General features: G+C 35.0%; 1 protein-coding gene across 1 annotated transcript; it reads left to right on the top strand.

Moving 5' to 3' along the window:
- LOC141833221 (uncharacterized) lies at nt 1-23804 on the top strand. Its single transcript, XM_074720607.1, has 22 exons — nt 1-1063; nt 2646-2761; nt 6603-6811; nt 8270-8389; nt 9143-9271; nt 9396-9521; nt 12017-12072; nt 12184-12283; nt 12355-12472; nt 14614-14823; nt 15103-15424; nt 17220-17313; nt 18763-18871; nt 19054-19325; nt 19415-19542; nt 19711-19945; nt 20683-20871; nt 20990-21273; nt 21400-21577; nt 21672-21914; nt 23126-23208; nt 23384-23804. Exons 1-22 carry the CDS (start codon nt 228-230, stop codon nt 23529-23531), a joined length of 4305 nt encoding a protein of 1434 aa, XP_074576708.1. The 5' UTR covers nt 1-227; the 3' UTR covers nt 23532-23804.
- Nucleotides 23805-25461: the final 1657 nt, after the last annotated feature.

Raw genomic sequence — 25461 nt, forward strand, 5'->3', positions numbered from 1 at the left:
TCCTCCGTTTCTCTTGCGAACGGCTTGCCCTTATAAAAAGTATCTCCCCACCGCCACCAACCATTTCCGTCGCCTTCCTCGCTTTCCTTTCCCTTTCTCTTTCCCGAATTAGCAAGAGCAGAAGGAAGGAGAGGAAGCGGTGCAATTCGCAACCCTGGGGCGGGGGAATCGTCCCTTGCCCTAATTCCCCTCCGGCCGAAGCGTGGTGATGAGTTGCACCTCCGCCCATGGCCGTCGCCTCCGCGTGTTTCCTCGTGGTCCTCCTCGTTTTGGTTGGCTACCCTGCGGTCTGCTTCCCCAGGCTGGACGGCGGCGGACTGGATGAAAAAAAAGGCGGGGATCGATTCTCGATCTTGAACTACGAGTCTTTGTGGCACGATTACTCCCCGCCTTCCCCGCCTCCGTCGCCTCCGGACCCGCCCTCGGCCTCCTGTGAGGACGACTTGGGTGGCGCCGGCGACTTCGACAGCCTCTGCGAGGTCCACACCAGCGTGCAGCTTTCCAACGACGTCTTTGTCAAGGCGAATGGGAGCTTCGTGGTCTACCCGGATGTGGTGCTCAGCTGCCCGCTGGCGGGGTGCTCCCTCGTCATCAATCTTACGGGTGAAATCCGGATCGGACACAATGCAAAGATTGTGGCCGGGAAGGTGCGATTGGCGGCGGGAAACATGAGTCTAGCTGACGGTGCAGCCATCGATACTACGGCGCTCGCAGGGGATCCGCCGCCACAGACCAGTGGGGCCCCCTCCGGGATCAATGGAGACGGTGGTGGGCATGGTGGAAGGGGCGCGAGCTGTGTGGTGAAGGAAGGGCAGACACAGGAGGACTCCTGGGGTGGAGACGCGTACTCCTGGTCATCTCTGACGGTGCCTGTTAGCTACGGAAGCAAAGGGGGCTCCACAAGCAAGGAGAAGGATTATGGAGGAGGAGGTGGTGGGCAGATCTTCTTCGTAGTCAAGGATTTTCTTGAGGTCAATGGAAGCATTTTGGCTGATGGTGGCGAGGGCGGCTCTTTGGGTGGTGGAGGGTCAGGTGGGAGCATCTATGTCAATGCAACCAAAATGTAAGTGCAAAACTAATGTCGGTTAACATACTTCTACTATGGGGTTAAATAGAGTAACATTGTTAATATTCTGAATATAAAGTTTGATATCTCCTTAGTCAAAATATGCTTAGCACACTACTGTCACCTATGATAAAAGCTTTATATTTGTTTTCTCCTTAACTAATAAAGCTTTGTGGTGTATTAATATAGCCTGCATGCTAGATGCACATCAATACTTGGTAATCTATAACAATTACTCAAATAGATATTATCTGACAACAAATTCTTTAAGCCCTAATGAAATGTTGCTCAATTATCAAATCAGTCTATGTCGTGTCTATTTTCTGTGACGAGCTACTATTTCAGTTCCCCATAAAGAATCACACAAGTTTAATATGTATGGTAAATATTGAAGCTGATTTTTTAAAAGGTTTTGTTGACGTCGAGCAAACATTTTTGTTGGACTTGAATTGCAAATTGAATTTCTAAAATTTTGAGTCAACTGATCTGCATTGTCAAGCATGAAAAACATGTGTGCATAGTGAATACTGTACCTTTGAATGTAGCTTGGATGCTTCTCTTCCATGTGGACTTCAGAACACAACTTGAGAAGCATTTTTTTGCTGTCAAGCTAAATAGAATAACCATCGACACACAACATCACATGATAGGTGGTCTTCATGTTGGAATATTTTTACTTCTGATTACAGTAGCACTGACCTAGCAGATGTTTGTCATGGCTTAATCATATGCTTTGAACTATCATAGGGGAATTTATGTTGCATTAGTCTTATTAATTAACCTTTATCTTCTTTAAATTAGTCATGCAGTTGGGACCTTTTCAGTTAAGTTGTTAAGCAATTTGGAACACAGCTATGATATTTAGGATGAAGAAATGATAACAAAGCTTATCTGTAGTTCCAAATTCTTTATGCTTCTACAAGATTGGTGGTTCTTTCCTTTAATGATATTAGATTTGGTCAATCCTTGAAATTAGATAATTGACCTGCAATGTTTTATTTCTAGTATAAGTTGGAAATCCTTTTACACTAGTATGTGTTTTAAAGTTTTTATACTGAATACAAACTCATGATATCTGCTATTTTTCTGTTTGATAAACTAATATGCAATCACAGATTTTGTATTGATTACTCTTAGATATTGAATGAATAAAACTTTGTCTATCAGCATGTATATGTATGCATATAATATTTCAGTTTGGGAACATTGGTAACAATCATTTATATGTGACAAATTTTACTTTGAAAACATTCCATAGGATTTTGGGTACGTAATTAGCCTAGTGAAATTCATTTGCTGTACTAGTACTTGAAAGTCCCCGTAGTCATGCTTACATGTGATAATTGAAGCTTGTGTTACTAGTGGTCAAGAAGTACAAAAGAGCATAGTTCATTAACTAGATATATTCTTGTCATTTAGTGCTCATATATGTATTTATATTTTATATCTTTTTAATAAAAGCTTGCTGAATTCTTGCCCTTATTGTACAGTTGAGTTAATCTGCTTGTGATCTTTAATCAATATACCAAATTATCTTGTCTTGCTGAAGATCTATCTAATTTTCTTTTTATAAGAACAGGAAAGGCACAGGCATGATAAGTGCATCGGGAGGTTGTGGCTTGGCTGGCGGTGGTGGAGGTCGTGTTTCAATTGCTGTTTTCAGTTGGCATGATGAACCACATGTTTTTGTTCATGGTATGGTTATGATTTATCCTACTTGCAATACAACTAGTCTATTTTTTGAGAGTCTAAAGTGACCATTATTTCAAAAAGCCTATGAAAGAGGCTTTTATTCCATTAGCACATTCATTCATGTAATAACAAGTTTTGTAGTATCATAATCTCTTTTCTCTCTTATAATGAGATTGCTGACAGAGGCACACAACATATGCTGCATTAACCTTTGTTGCATTACTTGGTCCACTTGTTCAAGTCTCCTTGTCTTATTATCCCGCAGCCACCGGTCCAACCCTGCTATTGGATAGAAGTTGTGCCCATCCCCTCTTTGAGTTCTCATCCCCCAACCGAATTGACTCCACCCCACCAACACAGTTTTATCCCATCCTCTCACTTAGACAAGCCTCTATCACTCCTATTTCGCCTTTGTACAGGATCTCTAGAGTACACCACCGACTCTGCTTGACAAACATGGATTCAGTGCAACCAAAGTTAGGCACATCCTGTATCAACTATTGTTAATTGCATGGGATGGGACTACATATGCAAATTTACATCGAATTGATCAAGATCTAAATATATGGAAAATTCAACAACAGGCTTGCTTAAATAGTTGAATCACTGCAATAGTTACAATCTCTTTTGAAAATCATTTGTAACACAACTCCATGTTCCATAATACTTTGGTAAAAGAAATCCATATAATCTTCTTTATTGCGCTTTAGTTTGTTGTTCAACTTGACTTTATAACCATAATTATTTGTTATTAATCCTATATAGACAACTATCAAGCCGAAATAGCCTCATCACCATGAGAGATGTAGACTATAGTTTGATGTTTCATTTTGTAGTAAGGTTTTGGTGCTTGGTTGGAATGAGATGATGCCAATGTCAGCTAATGTACAGTATGCCAGCATGACATCCAGCTGGTGGACATCAATTAGAGGAAAAACCAAGGATGGGAAAACAGGGAAGAAGAAAAGTATCTAATATATCACTACTGCTGCTGCTACATAGAGTACTGCTATTGTGTTTACCCATGTTGGTTTTAGTTAGGTTGACTTGAGAAGATATTTTGACCTTCGAATCTAAATGATGCACCATATAAAACCTAATGTAGACCATAGGTGCGAGAATCATGAAATCAAATGCTCTAATTTAAAAAGTTTTAAAGAACTTGTTAATAAGCTAGTTGTTTAATTTAAAAAATAGAAACATACACAAGCCAATCGCTCAATTTATGTAAACCCTGCAAAAACACAAAATGGTAATATGCATTACCAATGCATGCTTAAGAAAATTGAATTCTGTTTTTTAGTGGTCATAATGCAAGTGCAAGTCAACACTACAGGAATGAAAAATAGACCTGGACATAAGTTAGGGGATATCACAAAATGAGTTAAAAGCTGAGCCCCCTAATTCCAACAACATGATAGATCTAACACATCTCATTGGTTAACTGTCATCAAAGACTCTTGATTGCAAAAGTCTCATTAGGTTGAATCTGGAGATGCAACCACTGTAGTAGGGCAGAAACTATTAGATCTTACTGCAGCTAATGGAAGGCAGTCACAAGGCTGTTGACAGGAAGTAGGCAACACGGCCAATGATAGTAGGCTCGTAGTGGCCTTGGACGATATTGCCTAATCAACAAGCAGCAGAATTGAGCAGTGTTGAGGAGAGATTCACTTGTTCATAGTGCTCATGGGATAGACTAGGACTATGACAAGATTGAGGTGGACCAAGTTATCTTCTTCTTTAGGTAAGCAAGGAAGTTACAAGATCACTACTGAGTGCCAATTGATGGAAGACCCCACAGATTCTCAGTGAAGTGGATTTGTTGAGGAAGAGGAGAGCAAGTTTGGGATGTGGGATGACTTTTCACCACCTTGTGATGGTGAGAAGTTGTAGGTGAGGGGATGCATCTGCTAGTGGTGGTGAAGCAGTCAAGGGAGAAGTCCTCTTTTAATCCACTGCTTGCTGCTTGTAAGTGGAAGTTCAACATGAAAACGACTGTTGGTGAATCTGGAAGACTTGCAATGGCTAGCAACTCTAGTGCAAGCTGACAGTAGGAGGGGCCTTGAGAGTTCTGTTGCAGCAGGAAAAAGCCACATGTCTGTGGTCTGCTTCTTCAGAGAATCAGTTCAGGAGGGAACTGCTTCCCGTACGCGTTTAGCTCTGGTTAGAGTGAGTTGTTTTGGCTTGTCATAATTGCGGTTAGTTAACACAACAATTGTGGATGGTAGAGGCCCTCTAGCTAGGTAGCAAGGCCAAGAAGGGTGATAACTAGGAGATGGTCAGACGCTATGGTAGGATGCACGGAGAGGAATTTGGATGAATCAGTGTAGGGGATATTGGAGTATCAAAAAACAAACCAACAATTTTGATACCAATTGATACAACACCCAAATCAACCAAGCTCACATGAATTGATATAGCACATGGATAGTTTTTTCTAACACAGAGAAATAGCTCTTGCAAGGAGAAGAAAACTCATAAATATAACTTTATTATACTGAAATATGATTTACTTTTGGGTCTAAGGCCCCTTTTATAAAACAACCAAAGGTTCTAATCTTCTTAACGATTTCTTTTTTCCAAAACAATGTAGGATTCTGTCTAAACGAATGTGCCACTCCCATTACAGTTAAGGCATTTGAGAATCTTATTAGCATTGGCCATTGGACACTCTAACTCTTTGGCACTCTGACTTATGAATTGAGTTTGGCTGAGTGGTGAATGGTGAGAGTGATAGGTGTAAGTGAATGGCACAATGCCATGTTAGACAGCCCCTAAGAGGGGCATATGCCATAATTTAATACCTTAATAAATATAACAAAATTTTAAACTTAAAACAGCTTTTTCCAATTAAAAAATTATCAATCTAAACTTTTTATTTAAAATATATAATTTTATCCCTATTTATATCATAATTTTAAGCCACATTACTTCTCCACTGATTACTTTTGATTTATCATTTGTACTTATGCCGATCATTATAACTCGTGTAAGTCGGTTTGATTAAAAAATTGGTTCATAATTTCAAAAGCAGTTTTATTTTTAAAGGGTATGAAATAAAATTTTGATTTATTTTGTTATTTAGTAGAGCTGAGCCTTTGTGAGATTGTTTTTTATAAATCCTATAAAAGATGTGCCATCTCATTGACATTGTTACATTTGTTCAAGTAATAATTTAATTTCTCTAACCTGAATTCTCTTTTCTTTCTCCTACAGACTCACTGACTTGATGAACATGACTTGTACTGTGACAGACATGTTATCGCTCTGTCGTCATATGTGTGTGTGCATATATTTTTGCTGATCTCCATTTTTCTGCTACCTTTTAAATCCTGTTTGTTAATGCTTTCAGTATCAAAATTCAGATTATTGACTCTTGTTTGGGCTAATTTATGGTTCTTAGCGAAGCAGCCTTTCTATAAATGCTTGGGTTTTGTATATGCATGATTTGTTATTTATTGCATAAATTTTTCTCGTGGGCAATTGAATAGGTTTCTGAAAGTAGTTCAATGCACATTGTGATTCCTTGAACGACGTTAATGTTATAGTTCTTTTGTGAGATTTCTTTACATAAACACTTGGTTTCTAGTTGTTAATTTCCCAGTTTTGTACTCTAAAATAGGCTTAACTATTTCACTTTTGAGTAGGTGGTTTTATATATATCCCATGTTTGTGTGATGTCAAAATCTGATTACAACAAGACTAAGCATTGTGTGCTATTTTTGGCATTCTTGTTTTATGATTATTATTTAGACTTTAAGCTGGCTTTAAGTTGCTTCTTCTTTGTGTTTGCTTTATCATAATTTTTTTTGGACTCATTCTCTTAATTTCTTCTAAATAGGCGGAAAGAGTTCTGGCTGTCCTGATAATGCTGGTGCTGCTGGAACACTTTATGATTCAGTTCCTAAAAGCCTTATAGTTAGCAACCATAACCGTTCAACACAGACTGATACACTTCTACTAGAATTTCCTTATCAGCCACTTTGGACAAATGTTTTTATCCGGAATTTTGCCAAAGTTGCTGTCCCTCTACTATGGAGTCGAGTACAGGTCAGTTTTCTTGCTTTAATGCTATTTTGTTGTTGAGCAGTATTATTTTCCAAAATCCAAATGTCTGTGACTATGTGAGGAACTGCCCTTAGCTTTTAGATTGCCCAAAAATATTAATAAAAGATAGCACGAGGATTTTGGTATTTGAAGAGACCTACTTGCTTCTATTGTTGGTTTAGTAAATTTCATGAAGAGAATAATTCTTGCACTCGGGATTTTTGTTTTGGCAGTTCAAGGTTAATCTATGGTTGATTGGTTTACATGTTATGGTTAGTTGAAATGTCAGAAAACTACGTTAACCCTACTAATGGAGATTCAGTACTGCAAAAAGATATCTGATCAGAAAAATAATTATACTAATATTTGTGTAAAAGAAACAAGTATGCAATCCATTTGCGTGCTTCTTGTTTGTGGAAATCAGTTTGGTGTGCAAACAAGTACTATGCTAGACAAATGTGTACAGCTTATATGGAAATGTATTTTCTTAAAGATGGATCTTTTATAAATTAGAAAATGTAAAACAAGATCAATTTAGTAGTAATTGAAGAAACACAAATTGCTAGAGGACATAAATGCATAGAATTTAACAGAATATATTATCATTTCCATGCGTATGGGTGGCATGTATAGCTAAGAATTTCATAACTGCAATCATATTAGTAAGTGCTACAAATACGTAAGAATTTCTATAGAGATTGCTTTAGGTATTGTTTAAGTACTCTTTGTGGTTTTTTCAAAACACAGGCAATATCTGTCCACTTTCTGATGAAAATAACTACAAGGTTGCTTTAGGTACTGATGGTTTAGAACTATGCCCATAACCAGATGACTCCAAATAGTTTTGAGAGATGGTTAGGACTTTTTGGACCTTCAGAACTTACTAGAGCTGGCAAGCTTTGACAAAAATTGATTTTTTTTTGCATTTGGCAATATTTTGGTGATATCATTGATTCGTGTAGTTTCAGGTGATTACAAGTTTAGCTGATTTATTTTATTTTTTGAAATATATCAAACTTGTTTAGTCTCATATGGTTGTAATTGGCCTAACTGGTATATTAGGTTAAAAGTGTTGTATGCCAAAACTGTGATGATATAATGATAATTTAGCTAAAATAAACTACTGATGTCCCTGAAGCCTTGTTTTTTTGATACATTTTAAAATTTGGATTCATTTTCTTTAATGAAAATGTTTTTATGTCTCTTATATAAGATGGTTTATTCTTAATATGCTAGTTTAAATGTGGGACAATAGTGATGATCTTGTCTGATATTATAATGTTTGGCAGTTGGCTTGGATGTGTATATTGTATAGGCTGTATAGATGTCTTGTTTGGGTGTTTTGTCAATAGCTGAGTTATAGTTTTTTTTTCTTGTTTCAAATGCTTTATTGTCGACTTCATGTTTGGAAATCCATTTGCTTCTTTTAGAACAACTTACCCTACTCTCTGTAATTACCAGGTTCAAGGGCAACTTAGTCTACTTTGTGGCGGCATATTGACATTTGGTCTGACTCGTTATCCTTATTCTGAGTTTGAGCTTATGGCTGAAGAACTTTTGATGAGCGACTCAGTAATTAAGGTTCTCCCAGAACAATTACTTCTCATTGTCTTTGTTACTCCTTTGCAAGTATATTATCAGCAACATATTTTTTCCCCTCAATTCAATTGTTTGCTCATTGGTGCTAGTTTGAAGCTCAGCCTTGGAACCATGCTAAAGGTTGCTCCATTTTTACCTAGTATAGCATGTGTTTAGAACTCTAGAAATGACATTTGCAATTGTGGGGGTAAGGCTGCTCCATTGATCATCGAATCACTGGTAGGCTTTACAATGGATGGAGCCTCATGAACGGATTCATCTTAGTTGGTAAAAAGTGCCTTGTCGATGACAACTAACCTGTTCAATGCGGCTGGCCAAGTATGAAAAGTTAAGAGAACTAGATAAACAAGTTCATCCTAATATCATTCATCTTCTATACTTTAGCAATAATATGGCTTTGAAATCTGTGATTTCTTTCTGCCTGACATTTTTTTTTATTTGATAAATGGCCAACCTGGATCTTCAATTTTCTGGTAAGAAGAATAATCCATAAATGTGATTGATGAATTGGATAATTGCTAATAATTTGTTGAAGATTATCCTTGTTGATATCCATATCCCTACTTCATCATGCAAATTATTGTGTTGATGCTGCTATTCTCATCACTTTATTTTTCTTGATTAATGAATTTTATCAAGTTAAATGTCTAATCGACCATTGCATTTATAATTGCTATCTAAGAAGGTAATTGATCTTACACCAGCTATTTATCATTTCTTCATGTCCAATTTTAGGTGTTTGGTGCTTTACGAATGTCTGTTAAAATGCTCTTGATGTGGAATTCTAAAATGATCATTACTGGCGGTGAGGATACAATAGTGGCAACGACATTACTTGAAGCGAGTAATTTGATTGTTCTAAGGGTAAGTTTGTTCTTATTCTGGGCTAAATTTGTTCATTATCAGTTTTTATTTTTCAAAACAAGATTAATTGGTTGGCAAAGGATCGGTGATATGAGCCAAATTTATTCATTGACTTTCTTTACAGGAATCATCTGTCATACATTCAAATGCAAATCTAGGAGTTCATGGTCAAGGCCTGCTCAATTTATCTGGGCCGGGAGATGTAATTGAGGCACAACGTTTGATCTTGTCACTCTTCTACAGCATCCATGTATGTTTGTGAGTTATATGTTTATTTTCTTTCTGTTGTTATGAAATGGATTGCTTGATGCAGTTATTCATATGATTTAGAATATCAATTCTAGTACCATCACCAACTAAATCTCAATATCTTTTATAGTTAAAATTTACTATTCAAAACCTTTTTTTGTTCTTGACTGATGTCATTTAGTACTTTCTTCTTGTCCATTTGTCATATTTGTTAGTGTGTTATTTGGTCGATCTGGTTTCTTATCAAACCGTTATCTTTCTCCTGTTGCCATCTTCCACTATCATTTAAGCAGAAACTCCATTGAATTGCTTGTCCAATAAACCCATATTGGATGTTGGGCATGAATGTTATGTGAAAGGTCACCTACACATAACATGGATTGGTTGTTTTAGACATACTTTTTGATGTCTATGCTGCAGATATTATTTTTATTGGAAAACTTCATTTTGCATGAGTTTTACAACTTTTTCATTTCATCCATTATCCCTTCTGTCAGTATCAGATAAGTATTTAAATCTTTATTATCTTTCATGAATTTCTTATTCTTCTTCACCCCCTTTCTACTTTACCAAGAATCGATACCCTCTCTCTTTTCCTCTTGTATGCTGTGCCATCTCAATCAAAAAATTTACAATGGTTAACCATGTTGTATATTGCAATTGATCAATCAGCTATTATTTGTATGAATTACTTGAAAGTGTCCATCGTGGCCACCTCCCTGAGGATGATGATGGAACTGATCCACCACCACTCTTTGACATGGATTGACTTTTCTACAAGAATCTCCACACCCACCCGTTACTCCCACAATAACAGTTACGATGACTTTCTGAAAATTTTGCTTGGCATGATGATTATGACGTGCTCCTTCACTCTTTCATTCTGCATGTTGCGTGTTACTTATGCTGCTCAATCCCTTCAACTCCATAATGAGGCAGACTAAGTTCAATGGGATCACCATCATGATCATTATGGATGATAGAGGAGCCAAGCACAGAGGCATTGAGTTTCCATATGGGTGTTGTTTCTAATAGCAAGTGCGGCAAGTACATTTGTATGTGTAGCTTTTTTGACTACTCTTTCCTCCTAGAATCAAATTTGTTCAAATCATAATCAGCAGGCCTTCTTCTTGTTATGCAAGAATCCTAAGGAACAAAAAGAGAAAAAACTTTGTTGTTTACACAGTTGTGGATGTCTACAACATGATGACAATGAAAAATCGCTTGAGCGTGATTATAATGATCAAAGAGAAAAAAATTTTGTTGGTTACTTGCTCAAGCTTACTAGCTTTTGCATGATTCATATCTTCATTGCTCATAGAAAATGTCCTAAAATGAAATGTCATATAGTAACTAATCTAATAACTATAGTATTTCTGATAAGAAGTCAAGGGTTGTTATAAGGATGACTTGGGCTAATGCACTTTACCACTTATCAGTTGAGCAAGCTATTTTTTTAATTAAAATATGTATTATCTGGACTTAGTATTTTGAGCGAATTATCGATGCACCCCTGAGGCTCCGCCGGATTCTCGTGACTCGTCTAAAGGGATCCCCATTGCCTTGCGACACATCCTCAGGTGTCACCGGGCGTGCGTGACACCTCTGGCATCGAGCGTCTGTGGGGATGCGATTGCATGGAAGAACAACGAACTTAGATTAATTAAATCAATCAACTCCCAACTAGTATAATTGAGATAATTTAAATAGGCTTAATTAAAGCCTAATAAAATTATTCGATTATATATATATATATATAAATAGTTAATATATTTTATATTTAAAAAATATCGAAACTATATCGATACAACACGATATGATACCGAAATAGTATCGTTCTTGTTTGAAATCGAAACCTCGGCACGGTTCGAGATTTTAAACATTGCTACAACCCTAATGCTCTCAATGCCTAAATGCTTAGACAAATTATCCTTATTTTTTTTATTCACGATTGATTAATTTAGACAAATTTTTGGCTCACAACTTTATGTCTTGTTTGAATATCATTTGAACCTCAATAACACTGGAATGATTGCATAAACTAAATAAGCAAAATGGGTAATAATTCAATTATATTAACTCAATGAGCCTTTGCCTTTATTTGTTAGACATGTATCTTTGTTATGAGAATTCTCTTGCTGCCTCTGCCACGTGGTTTGATTTAGCTCTCATACTACTTTATGAGTAAATATCATGATATACATGGGACTTAGGTTCTGCTTATTAGAAATGTTGAACGTGTCATGCTGGATTCTAGATCAACAAATTACTGGACAAATTTTATACCTCAGCTTGTCAATAATTTAGTTGTCGGAGTCAATTCAATTACACCATTTGATTAACTTGAGTTTTTGGTTGATACTATTTTCTACCAATATTTCCATCATAAGCTGACCACTTCCTCATTTCTGTTGTTTCATGCTGCTGATACTATCTTTTAATCTATGATGTTTACCTGTAATGCTTAAATTCTTAGATCATTTCGATCCTCTGTAGGTTGGACCTGGATCCATTCTGCGTGGGCCTCTGATAAATGCAACTACTGATGAACTGTAATTTGTTTGCTCTCTTTTCAGAGGATATTATCTACCTGCCATTGCTCACTTGGATTGTGTTATCTAACATGCTAAAATTTTCTGTCTGGCATGTATACTTGCTTTTAGGGCCCCAAGTCTGAATTGTGAGAAAAAAGATTGTCCATTGGAGTTAGTTCATCCACCAGAAGACTGTAATGTCAATACTTCACTCTCGTTCACCCTCCAGGTAAAATTTTTTCGTTACTGTCTCTTTTGTATTAAGTTTCTTGGATTGTTAATATATTTTCTGGTTTTCAGATTTGTCGTGTTGAAGATATTGATGTTGCTGGCCTTGTTCAAGGAACCGTTGTTCATTTCCATAGAGCAAGAAGCATTGTTGTGTTCCCCACAGGAAAAATAAGCGCGACTGGTTTGGGTATGAGCTGTTTAAATCTACTGAAATTTTATTTTCCTTTTTTTATATTCCCAAAAGTTATTTGTGTTTCATTCACTTGCTTATTTTATTGCTTAATTGTCCTTGGTTGATAATAAGAACTGTTTTCTCAGTAAAGGAATGATGTGTTGTTGTCTTCCATAGTTTCAGTTGGTTTTTGCTGCATTTTGATGAGTCATTCTTTGAGCATTTTGGTCAAATTCAGTCTAAAATCTTTTGAATCTTGTTCCTTTATCATATGTTATGGTTTGATTTGTCTCGTTCATTTGGACAATTGGTTTGTATTTTAACATCAAAATTAATGTGCAAGTTGTGCTTTATCGTAGTTTTATCACAGGATCCTTTCTATTTACACTAAGTTGGTAATTGGTTGAAAATCTACTTCATATTGATCAGTCATTTTTCGAGCTTTTTTGACATATGTATATAGTTGAAGTTAGAACTGATGTGTATGGATCAGTGACTCGTGTGCCTCAATGTTCAAAGAGATATTGTTGGATACTTAAGGGAAAAGAATATTTCTTGATAGATTGTTTTCCCTTTGTTGAGCATAGGAACTATTCTATGTTTCATAGGAGACAATGGAACCTACACGCAAGCACATGGCTTGGGACAGTTGACATGCATTGACACATCTTGTTTTGGTTGGGGATCAATACTCCAACACAAAATGAGATTTTAAAAAGTTGATCATCATACACCCTTTCAATCAGGAGTGTGTACTCGTGTTTCATGTTGTTTGCAATGATGTGTTGCAGATGGTTTACCATATTTGCTTGTGGCACTGTTGTGAAGTTTATTTGAGTGAAATTCTCTATGAGTATGCCAATAATTGAGGCAAAACGTTGTAACAAATCTGGTTGAGGGTGGGAGGAGAAGGTGCAATGTTAGTGGAACCCATGATGATAGTGATGGTGTGATGAGGTGACAGCCACCCCTACCCTTTTGTTTCCCATTTTTCCAAGTAAACACTTGGACAAAAGGTCCACTCATTCCGCTCCTTTCCCTCTCCATCTGTCCATGTAAACAGCCTAAGACTATGAAATGGATAGAACAGAAGTCATTCATTGGAAAAAATATTCCATCTTAAATTGATTCATTAACATTGATTGGAACAACAGAGGGAACTATCCATTTCCATTCCATACCATTCTACCCTACCAGACATTGCCTTTGTCCATTTTTTTATCTTTTAAGCATCAATTATTGCTTATTTAAGTCACCATACTGTTTTCTTTTTTATCTGGAGTCCTTGATCTTTTCTCTAAATACATTTGCTACATAGTTTTCTTTTTAATGACAACTTGGTTGAAATCACCAATTTTGATCATTATTTTATAGTTATCATGATACATATCTGCATGTATTGTATTTATATTACTGTATGACATTATACAATAGCAACTGAGATTTAGTTAATCTCCTTTTGATATTTGAATTCATCTTGTCGTTTACTCATTTTGCTGTTTCAGTTGAATAAACTGTTATCCGCTAAACTATCACAAATATATCATTTGTTCTTGAAGTGTCATTGATTGTTTGCAGCTTAGTCACCTTGACAAAGCTAAACACCTGGTTCTTAGTATTTCTTTTCTTTGTATGTTTGATGTGATACATTTGGTCAACTTACTTGCTTATTCTGCACTTTTAGGATGCCTAATTAAATCCTTCACTTTACCATCACATAGTGCTGCATGGAAGTGGCATAATTGCTGTTTTAATGACTATATAAAGTACCACCCACCTGCTTTGTTAGAGGCCATTCTTTGAATAACTTCCAATAGAGCCATCAACATCCTATCTTTTAGTTGTTTTTCATTCTTCTTTTATCTTCACAATTTGATGGCAAGCTTAAGTACAAGGCTCCTGCACTTAGGTTATTTTTCACTTTGGAATAAATTATTATTTCTGGCTATAGATTACCAAAGTTTTGTCTTAAAATGATTTCTTCTACGTTATCTTAAGTGTTAGAAAAGGGCATTCATGCACATAAGTTTATATATTTTATATTGGATCTGATGACTTGGTTTTTCTGATCGCTTTCTCTTTTTGCTATTCCATAGGGTATGGGACTCATGCAATATGATAAATCCACCTTGATGCATTGTTTTGCTTATGTGCAGGCTGCAAAGGTGGTGTTGGTCATGGAAATATATTAGAGAATGGTGTTGGCGGCGGCGGCGGGCATGGTGGAAAGGGTGGAGATGGGCGTTTTAAAGATCTTGTTGTTAATGGTGGCATTGCCTATGGAAATGCTGATTTTCCTTGTGAGCTTGGTAGTGGTAGTGGAAATGACAGTCTACCTTATGCAACTTCTGGTGGTGGTATCATAGGTATGTCTTTCCTGTGAAAAAATTTCTACTTTGTTTATTGCTGCAGCATTTTAGGTAAAAGAGGTTCAAAGAGAGTGGATTCTGATCTATAGGAAAAAATATTTACTTAGTTGTTTTCTACTCTATCATGTCTGAATCAACTTCATAGCAATCTATTTTTTGACATTCACCAGTTAAAATTATTGTGTACTTATTCATGTTCTGTAATTTTTTTTAAAACTTTGTACATTGCTAATACCTTCTTCTGGATTACTGTTGCCATCATGACAACCACTACAGTTATGGGTTCAATGGAGCATGCTCTAGTCAGTTTGTCTGTTCATGGCTCAGTTGAAGCAGATGGGGAAGATTTCAAAGAAGCTAGCATCATCACTGGCTTGTCAGATGCAGGGCCTGGTGGTGGTTCTGGTGGTACAATTCTTCTATTTTTGCGCTCCTTAACTCTTGGTGATTCTTCTATCCTCTCTAGTGTTGGTGGGTTTGGCAGTCTTAGTGGTGGTGGTGGAGGAGGTGGTGGAAGGATTCACTTCCATTGGTCAGATATTCCTACTGGTGATGAATATCTTCCAGTTGCAAATGGAAAGGGAATCATAAACACAAGGTCTGAGTTAATTCCTCCATGCAGATAAGGGATAACTAAAACTGTTTGTTAAAAAATTCATGTCCACAAATATCTCATAAGTAGTTTGTTTAAAATTTGAAATTGTTAGCATTAATTTGAAATAATTAAAAATTTTAGGTCCTCACCTACTTTTGGAAAGTTCTTTGCCTTTATCTTAGCATATTTTGTTTGCCAAAAAATACAGTATCCAGTTGAACTGCATGTCTGCAATATCTGTTTATTGATCTTGGTTCTAATGGATTGCTCAGTTCATCATTCATTTTCTCATTGGTTGCTGGTTATTTGTATAAACTATTACCAACCGAAGTCCTATATATCTTGATCACTGTCTTGATTGCCACTTTTTAAGATTAAAAATAGCAGATACACATCTTTTAGCTCTTTAATGAAGATGAACTTATATAAAGTTTCTAAGTGATTTCAATATGATAAGATTCATTTTTTTCACTGAATGTAGGAATGGATTTATGTTAGATGCTTATCATCATATGAGGTCTCTTTTATTCTTTAGAAGTGAATCATCTTCACACTATATATTTAAGTGGTTATTATGGGTGATTGTTTATGTTTTTACCTATTTCACTAGAGATCCATTTTTGATAATTATTTTAGTTTTGAGGGATTAATATATAGTTGGATTAAATCTAGTTTCAACAAATTAAAGCTAGGTTTGACATTGCATTTGCATTTTAAACATGCGTTTAGGAAATGCACTTTTGTCCTAAAGAGCATTATGCAAAATTAGTTTAGTGTCTAACAACTTGTATCTCAAAGCAATTAGTGTACGATATATGTATCTCAAAATTGCTTGCAAGTTGCAACCTATAATGTTTGTCGGCATATTTAGAGAATACTTTTTGCTTCAAGTAGAACAATAAAATATAATAAATTATTAGAATAAATATATGAATTTAAATTTAAAATTCATTAATATATTGTAATTTTCTATCTTTTTATTATTTTAAAATATAAATATTCATCATTATAAAATTATTAGTATATGACTTTGTCATTAATGAAATATTAATTATATCGCTTTGTTGGTAACAAATAGAACTCATTTTATATGTTATACTGAACATATAATTATTAGTATGTAATATTCTAATCATATAAACATTGTTGTTTGCTTAATAAATAATAGTTTTAAAATATTTAGACTGCTGTATTATTTTCATATATTTTAATGATTAGAGTAGACTGCCAAAGGCTGTATTATTTCCGGACCCCGCATGGCAGCTTCGTATATTTTAATGATTAGAGTAATCATAACGATATTGTTTAATTATTTATAATGTTATTTTAATGTTTTGTAAAAATAGCATTGAGGTAGTCATTCTCTTGCATAAATAAACTTTTTGCTATATTAATATATTAGAACTTCTTTTATTCTCATTACAAGCTAGACTTGAGTCCATTAGAATGTTACTAAATTATGTACCCCATAATTGATTCAAGTATTATCATATAGATGTTAAGTCCACATTCTTAAATGGGTTCATTAAAGAAGAAGTTAAAGAAGAAGTTTATGTTGAACAAGCACTTTCACATTCAGCCCACACTTGTTTTATCTTAGCCTATTAACTAAAGCTGGTATTTAATGTCTGTTCCTTTAGCATTATCTTAACAAACTGCAAAAGTATTGTAAATATGATAATAAGTAGCTCATTAGTTGATTATATTAATTTATGCTTTATTACAACACTTTACTATACAACACTTGCAATATATGTATCACATTTCATTATTTTAAATTATTAGTATCTTTCAACAGTGGAGGCATTAGCAGAGGCCATGGTTTGCCAGGAGAGAATGGAACAGTTACTGGAAAAGCCTGCCCTAAGGGGCTTTATGGGATTTTTTGCAAGGTACTTAGTGTTTTTAATTTAGCACTCTATGTCATTGTTTACGGATTTATGGGATTTTTTTTGCAAGGGGCTTTATGGGATTTTTTGCAAGGTACTTAGTGTTTTTAATTTAGCACTCTATGTCATTGTTTGAATCTAGTGTTGTGTCATAGTTGAATATGTTGTTCTAGTAAACTATCAAATTCTGATAGTGATTAGAGTAAGTAATCTCATTTGTGTTGGCCGTTCAATCATGTCAATGAGCATTGTATCATGCTAAAACTCGCTACACTTTGACAAGCATGAAGTCAAGAAATGTTTCTTATTTTTTAAGCTTATTTCTTTTAAATTCTAATTTGACCATCTATCGGTCATACTTATTTCTAAAAGATTTGACTATCTATTTTTCATATGTCTAAAAATAAAGTAATAGAAGAAGATTAGAGTAAAACAATTAATAATTTTAACTATTTTAACTCAATCAACATATTTCTGAAGTAAAAAATAATTAAAAAATCATTGTTAATTTTACTATCTAATTGATATATAATTTTATTAAAAAAATTTAAATGAGTAACACTCATGAATTCATCTTTCAAGCTTTAACACATACTTCATCTTTTCAAGCTTTAACACATTGAAGTGTGTGTTTTGGTATATGGTATATTACAACAAAATTCAAATTTGATTGACTATTTAATTGCTACAGTTTTAGATATTAAAGTAATTGAAAGGTCATTACAAAAAAGTAAAGCTCATCTAAATTTATCTTGACATGCTTCAATGTGTGCCAAAGTGTAATGAGCATTGGCACAAAGAAGGTATCAAAATACACTATTTCAACTGGTAATTGAATCTTGATCATGGCAAATAAAAATCATGCTTATTTCCATGCATGATAGTCATTTTTGTATTAGTAAGGTATAATTTATAGTCATACTATTTTTTAAATTTATTTCCTTATTTTAATGCATTGATTTTCTAATTGCTCTAGACTTATATTTTGAAGGAAATAGACCAAGTGGATTAGATTGTAGACTATTTTTATTTTGAATTCATCGTGCATGCTTAGGAGTGTAGCATGCTGAATGTTGGCATGACACAACACTGAATGTCAACATGATACAACACTGAAATTTTACCGTTCTGGTTGAAGACAAACTTCGGCATAACTTGTGATTTTAAACCTTGCTCTTTGCCATTTGGAACTTAGTCATAATATGCTTGGAACGAACTAATACTTTTGCTTGTTTGGTAGAATGCTGCAAGATCTGTATTTTTATAAATGACTAATATAGGTCCTATAGCATCGAAACTTCACAGTTCTATATCTTTTGCTTGTCATTGTTGGGCATTCTTATTTTGGTTCTTTGCATATAAATCTATGTTGATACTTCTCCATATTACTTTGCTGTTTGTAATTTTGATTCTTGCTGTTAAGAAATTTAAATTCCTTTTTGAATGCTTTAGGAGTGTCCATTGGGAACCTTTAAGAATGTTACTGGATCTGATAAAGCTCTATGTTACTCATGCCCATCTAGTGGACTTCCGCATCGTGCTGTATATACGAGTGTTCGAGGTATTCCCCTTAGCTATCTTTCAATTTTTTCTTTAATTTTATGTTCTCTACCTAAGTTACCTGATCAAGTATTCGTTGAAGTTTATTTGCTGGATCATTCATTTTTATCTATTTTTTTAAATGCTCAATTTAGTTAGTGTTCTTGCAATTAGATGACTTATTTATTGAATCACCATTACCAGGAGGTGTTGCTGAAGCTCCTTGCCCATACAAATGTGTTTCTGAGAGATATCATATGCCACACTGTTATACGGCTCTTGAAGAACTAATATACACTTTTGGTGGTCCGTGGTTGTTTGGTCTCCTCCTTTCTGGTCTTCTTATCCTATTAGCTTTAGTCCTTAGTGTAGCACGCATGAAATTTGTTGGTACGGATGAGTTACCAGGTCCTGCACCAACTCAACATGGGTCACATATTGATCATTCATTCCCCTTTCTTGAATCATTGAATGAGGTGCTTTACATTTTCATTCTTCAATTTCACATTTATCCTTTCTGTTTCTCAACTCCAAATGTTGTTTGATACTCTTTTACTGTGGATAGGTTTTGGAAACAAACAGGGCTGAGGAATCTCAAAGTCATGTTCATCGAATGTTCTTCATGGGCCCAAACACTTTCAGTGAGCCTTGGCATTTTCCTCACTGTCCTCCTGAACAAATTACTGAGATAGTGTAAGTTAGATGTTCGGTGTTGATGCTATGTGGTTATAAGGTTTTTGACAGTTTATAAGTTTCTTTTAACTATTTTATAAAAACATGGTCCTGTAAGTGAGGGCATAACAACCATAAGTCTAAGTAATTTTGTACTGACCCCCTAACTCTTTTTGATATTTTTATCAGGTATGAGGATGCATATAATAGATTTGTTGATGAGATAAATGCACTTGCTGCTTATCAGTGGTGGGAAGGAGCTGCCCACAGCATTCTTTGTATAGTTGCCTATCCACTTGCCTGGTCTTGGCAGCAGTGGCGCAGGAGAAAGAAGTTACAGCGCCTTCGGGAATTTGTTCGGTCAGAGTATGATCATGCATGCTTGCGTTCTTGCCGATCACGTGCTCTCTATGAAGGGCTTAAGGTTTGCTATCAGAAAAACTTTCAACCTTTTTAGTACCTTAATTCTCTCTTCAGATTTTGACCTAATTCTAGTTTAATCTGCAGATGAAAACACAGTTATGCCTATATTTTATTAATAGTCTCTCTGTTTCCCTTTTCAGAGGAAGGAAATTTTAGTTTATTGGTACTGTACCTTGTGTCGGCAGCTTTCTGGACCACTATTTGCTGCCATACTGACTCATTAGCTTGCATAATCTGAACTAGAAAAAGAGAATTGTGAAAAGAAGTTACTCAATATGCATCCATGTTCTGGATAGAAGGGGGATTATAGTTCACATGCATGGTCATAGTCAAGTATTTGAAAATCCTGTATGCATTGTCTTTTAGTGAAACATATTCTGTAGGTCCACTTTTTCAGACTAAAATTAGACCATGTTATAAGCTATGGGGTTGTGGACTATCTAATGGTGAGTCGATGATCTGGCCCACACTTGGACTCTGGTGTGACCAGCCTTGCAGTCCAGATTGGTTTAGGATTGCAATAAATGATGTAAAATTTTCAGAAGGATTTCTCTATCTGTGCCCTTTTGTCAATAAACTAGAGGATGCCATTGTTAAGTTTTACAGGTAATCTAACAGATATGGAAATGGGCAACAGTATTTTCCAGTCTCCATGCCACTTTGCTGTTTTTTAACTCTCTCAGAATGCCAAGATCACTACAAGTTTCTTAGAAATGGTTGTTTGTCTATATAATATAGGTGGCTGCTACCCCAGATCTGATGCTTGGTTATTTAGATTTCTTTCTTGGTGGAGATGAAAAGAGACCAGATCTTCCTCCTCGTCTCCATCAAAGATTCCCGATGTGTCTTGTTTTTGGAGGTGATGGTAGTTACATGGCTCCTTTTTCGCTCCACAGTGATAATGTTCTGACTAGCCTTATGAGTCAGGTTTTGGTTCTTTCTCTGAAAAATCTCTAGATTTACCCTGCTTCTTTTTTAAAAAATGTGAAATTTTATATTGTTATCCAATGAATAGATACAATGTTTCAGTCTTTTTATATTGCAGGCTGTACCACCAACAATATGGTACAGGCTGGTTGCTGGACTGAATGCACAGTTGCGCCTAGTTCGTCGTGGTCAGCTTAAAACAACTCTCATGCCTGTTCTCAGTTGGATTGAGACCCATGCTAGTCCTCCTTTGAAACGGCATGGTGTTTGCATTGATCTGGCTCGGATTCAAGCTAGTGCATTAGGTTATTCCCAACTTGGTTTGGTAGTTTATGCTGTGGAACGAGAAACCACAGCAATTGATGGTGGCTCTAGAGCTTTGAAAATGGATGAACCTTCACTGTAAGTCCTGAATTTATCTATAACTTTTAGCTGTTTCCTCTTGATATTATTTAGTATTCACCAAAGCCTTCTAGTTGAATTGAAGTTTTTTCATGGACTAAACCCCATTATGAATTTGCGCTGCAGTGTCCATAGCCCTCGTAGGGATAGTAAATCTAGTGATACTAGCAACAAAGGGTTGTTTACACATAAAAGGATTGGCGGAGTTCTAGATGGTCACAGCCTGAGACTGCTCAACGAGAAAAGAGATTTGTTCTATCCCTTTTCACTCATTTTGCACAATACTAAACCTATCGGTCATCAGGTGAGTTGTTGATCTAAGTTTATTTAATTTTTCCATCTTAATCCTATAGATATATGAATAACTTGATGATGATCTTGAATTTTTTTTGTTGCAGGATCTTGTTGGTTTGATTATATCAATATTGCTATTAGCAGATTTCAGCTTGGTCTTGCTTACTTTGTTACAACTATATTCATTTTCACTGGCAGACATCTTGTTTGTTTTGTTTGTTCTTCCCCTTGGTATACTTTCACCTTTCCCTGCTGGAATCAATGCTCTTTTTAGTCATGGTCCTCGACGATCTGCAGGCCTTGCTCGTGTATATGCACTATGGAACATTACATCTTTAATCAACGTTGTAAGTTGTTTGTTCTCTTGATTAGTTACTCTTGATTAGTCATGGGTACAAGCATCTTTTTTTTTCATCAAGTTCTGCAAATCTATTAGGTCACGGTTTGGCTACATTTAGATGCTTCTAAATTCCAACTATGCTGAACATGAACCGGATTTTGAATCTTAGAAACAATTGAAACAATAGATTTGAAAAAGTGGATAGAGGATCGTTTGCATTTAGGGAATAATATGGAATGAGATTCTAGAACAGATATGATAGGTTTCTGTTGCAAGACAATGCTAATGACCATGGCCCTTTATCCTTTGAGTTCATTTGTCTTTATTTTCTTTTGATGGAGGCAGCATTTGATATTATCACCTGTGTGAGCTTCAACTGTGTCGGTGAGGATCTTTGATTTACGTGGGCATGCTTGACATGGTATTAAAGCGGATTATAAAGAGCAATAAATAAATGCATTGCTACACAATCAACATCTAAAGAACTTAGGATTTTGGTCTTGCAGCATCAAGTGATTGAAATAATTGCCAAGACGTACATTTATTTCAGTTACTATATTTGTTTGACCTAATCTAGCTTTTGCTCTATACTTGGTTAGGCTAGAGTTTTCTTTTTCACAGGGTCTGAATAATTCCACTTAGTTGCAGAATGAATCATATTTTGTGGTTTTATATTATATAGTCTGCCTCAACTTTGACGTTGAAGCTTTGAGGTCCATATCATCAAGGGACTTCTTGCCTCTCTAACATTGTTGATGAGTATGATACTTTTATTGCACTGTGAGTTCTGCAGATGTGAAACATCAAGTTTGTTGTGAAATGTTAATATCATGTTTAATTAATCCTAAGCTTGACAATAGAAATATGCTAGGAATTTCAAATTTCCAGTTTGTATAGATAAAATTAGTCAGCATTAGGTGGGTCAGAATCAATTTTTATTGATGATATTTTGGTTTCTTTAACCATGTTTTGTTAATATGAGATGTATATGGTAAAACCGCCATGTCTATTGATATGAGATTGAAATATATCAGAAAAAGTTGCCATTTTTCTTGATAACTAATAACTTTTCTTTTCCTAACAAAGCACACTTAGGTAGTCAACTTAGTATTTTTTAACAGCAAGTATCTTATCACTATTTAATGATGGAAATATACTATCATTAGGCTCCTAAATTTTATAAATTACATTTTTTTCCCTTGTATCTCAACATTGCAGATTGTAGCCTTCATATGTGGGTTTGTACATTACAAGTCATCCAGTCGGAAACATCAAAACCTACAGCCATGGAATTTGGGCACGTAAGAAACCTTCCCTGTCTCTAAGCAAATTGTTATTCATTATTTTCTCCATAATTGGCAGCATTTCCTAAAAATTAGCTACATGCATACCCATTGATGATTGATTAGCTTCATAGACATATACAGATGAATACATGGAAATTCAACTCTGTTACTTCTTACTGTTAACATCCAGGGAAGAGAGTGGATGGTGGTTGTTTCCAGCTGTTCTTGTTCTGTGTAAATGTGTTCAAGCAAGACTTGTAGATTGGCACGTGGCTAATTTAGAGATTCAAGATCGTTCGCTGTATAGCAACGATCCGACCATTTTCTGGCAATCATGACATATTTGAACTGAGTTACCCAAGTTAGAAGCGAACCTGACCTTTTTTTGGAGTCATGTGAGGGCTATAGGAAGAAAACAAGCTCGTTTTTGTTTTTTGTTTTTACCACTTCTCTGCATCAGGCCGTATTTATCATTCATGATGCAGACTAACCCTAATGAACATTGTGCAGTTACAGTTTTCTCTTCTCTGTAAATATGAAAGTGTACCATTCATTCTTTTGTAGTTCAACCTATGTTTCCAATATAAAGTGGTACTTTTGGTAATCAGAAATTAGAAAATTTTGATATGTAACATTTAGACTTTTGATTCTGTCTGAATCTACTGTAGTATCCTTGTGATTGTTAGTCGTAGATAAATAGATCATGAGCATCAAAACACTGTACCATGGTCTTATCTTTTAGGTGAATGATTCGTCACTTATATTTGGTACGGCGAAGTCAGGTGGGGGTGTGATTCATATTATTATTCATCTATTTGATTGTATTAATGAAAGGGTATAATAAGGGAAAGGATTTATTTATATTCAACTCATGGAGTCAATATGATTCATCTGATTTGCTAACTCCTGGCCCATTTAACTGTCCCCCGTTTGTTCAATCTATTCATCTTGGTACAGATAGGTGGAATGGAATAAGTTAACCTTGGAATGAATGAGTTTTCTTATTAAGAATTGTTTCATCCGTATATTAGAACATAATCACAAAGGGAGTGAATTATTTTTACTTAGGGGAGTTTTGATGTAATAGTAATAAAATTATTATTGTGATTTTGTAATCACGGATTTGAGTCGTCCAAATAATTTCTTATAATACTGATAGATTCAATGTGGATCGATTATAAATTCATAATTAAATTTTAGAAATTTTTTTTTCTATTTCAATCTGCAAATCAACTCGTGATGATTTGTTTAGATCCGTAATTTGTGTGGATTGATTCATTTAATTAGATGTGTTAATTTTAATCTAATCTATTTAAATTGAAGGGACGGATTGAAAAAAAATTTCCGTGCTCTGTTCATCATAAAAAAAATGATAATTTCAATTAGTCGTATTGACTCAATCCCTCAAGTAATGTTGGGTGATCGTCCTATTGCTTTTACAGAACTTTCTCTTTGTATAGAAATTTTTTATTTGCCACCAAGATAAATTGGGAAATATACTCAGCGGTCAATCCAGATGCTCAGCATCCTTTGATTGCGATCTCTATTTGGAGGAAAATTTTTATAAATATGTCGTATGTTTTGGGGGATCGAATTGTAAGTATCTAGGTGATAACTTGGATGTCCTGTTGCGGCACTATGGCCCCGGAGACCGTACTCTGTTCACCATAGCCTTATATATGCAGATCTGAATTAATTATTGGGTACCACAGGTCTAGTATTATAAATTATTGGATTTGACAGGAGTTAATTTTACGTGATTTTAAAAATTGGAACAATTATTAATTTTAAAAGTTTATTAACATGTATTCTTGATATTTTTAGGATGGTGTCATTTTTCTTGTGTAATAAAAATAAAGCAAATAAACAGAATTATTATTGTTATTCTTTTTTGCTTTGCTTTCCTTGGTAGTTATAGCAATATATTTCTTATTCTTATTGATTTTTTAAAAAAAAACAATGAATGGCATCTTGATTTATTTGTGATATTTCTGGTACATTATAATAAAACTATCTCTTTTTTTGGTATTTTTGAAAGTTTTGTGATATTCAATGATATAAAATGATTATTAAGGTACAATTTATATTATTTATTTATTTATTTGAAAGTTGTATTTATTAGTTAAAATACTATCTTTAAGGTATATATGTATAATGTATAATGACTTTGTTCGATGTGTTGTCAAATCATGACAACTAATGATTTTCGACACTTTACCAAATCCTGGCCCTTAAATTAAGACCTTTACCTGTGTTGGCAAGCATTCA

The sequence above is a fragment of the Curcuma longa genome, chromosome 8 (assembly GCF_044706935.1).
Source record: "Curcuma longa cultivar G26 ecotype Majalengka, Jawa Barat chromosome 8, ITB_CL_G26_1.1, whole genome shotgun sequence".
NCBI lineage: Eukaryota > Viridiplantae > Streptophyta > Magnoliopsida > Zingiberales > Zingiberaceae > Curcuma > Curcuma longa.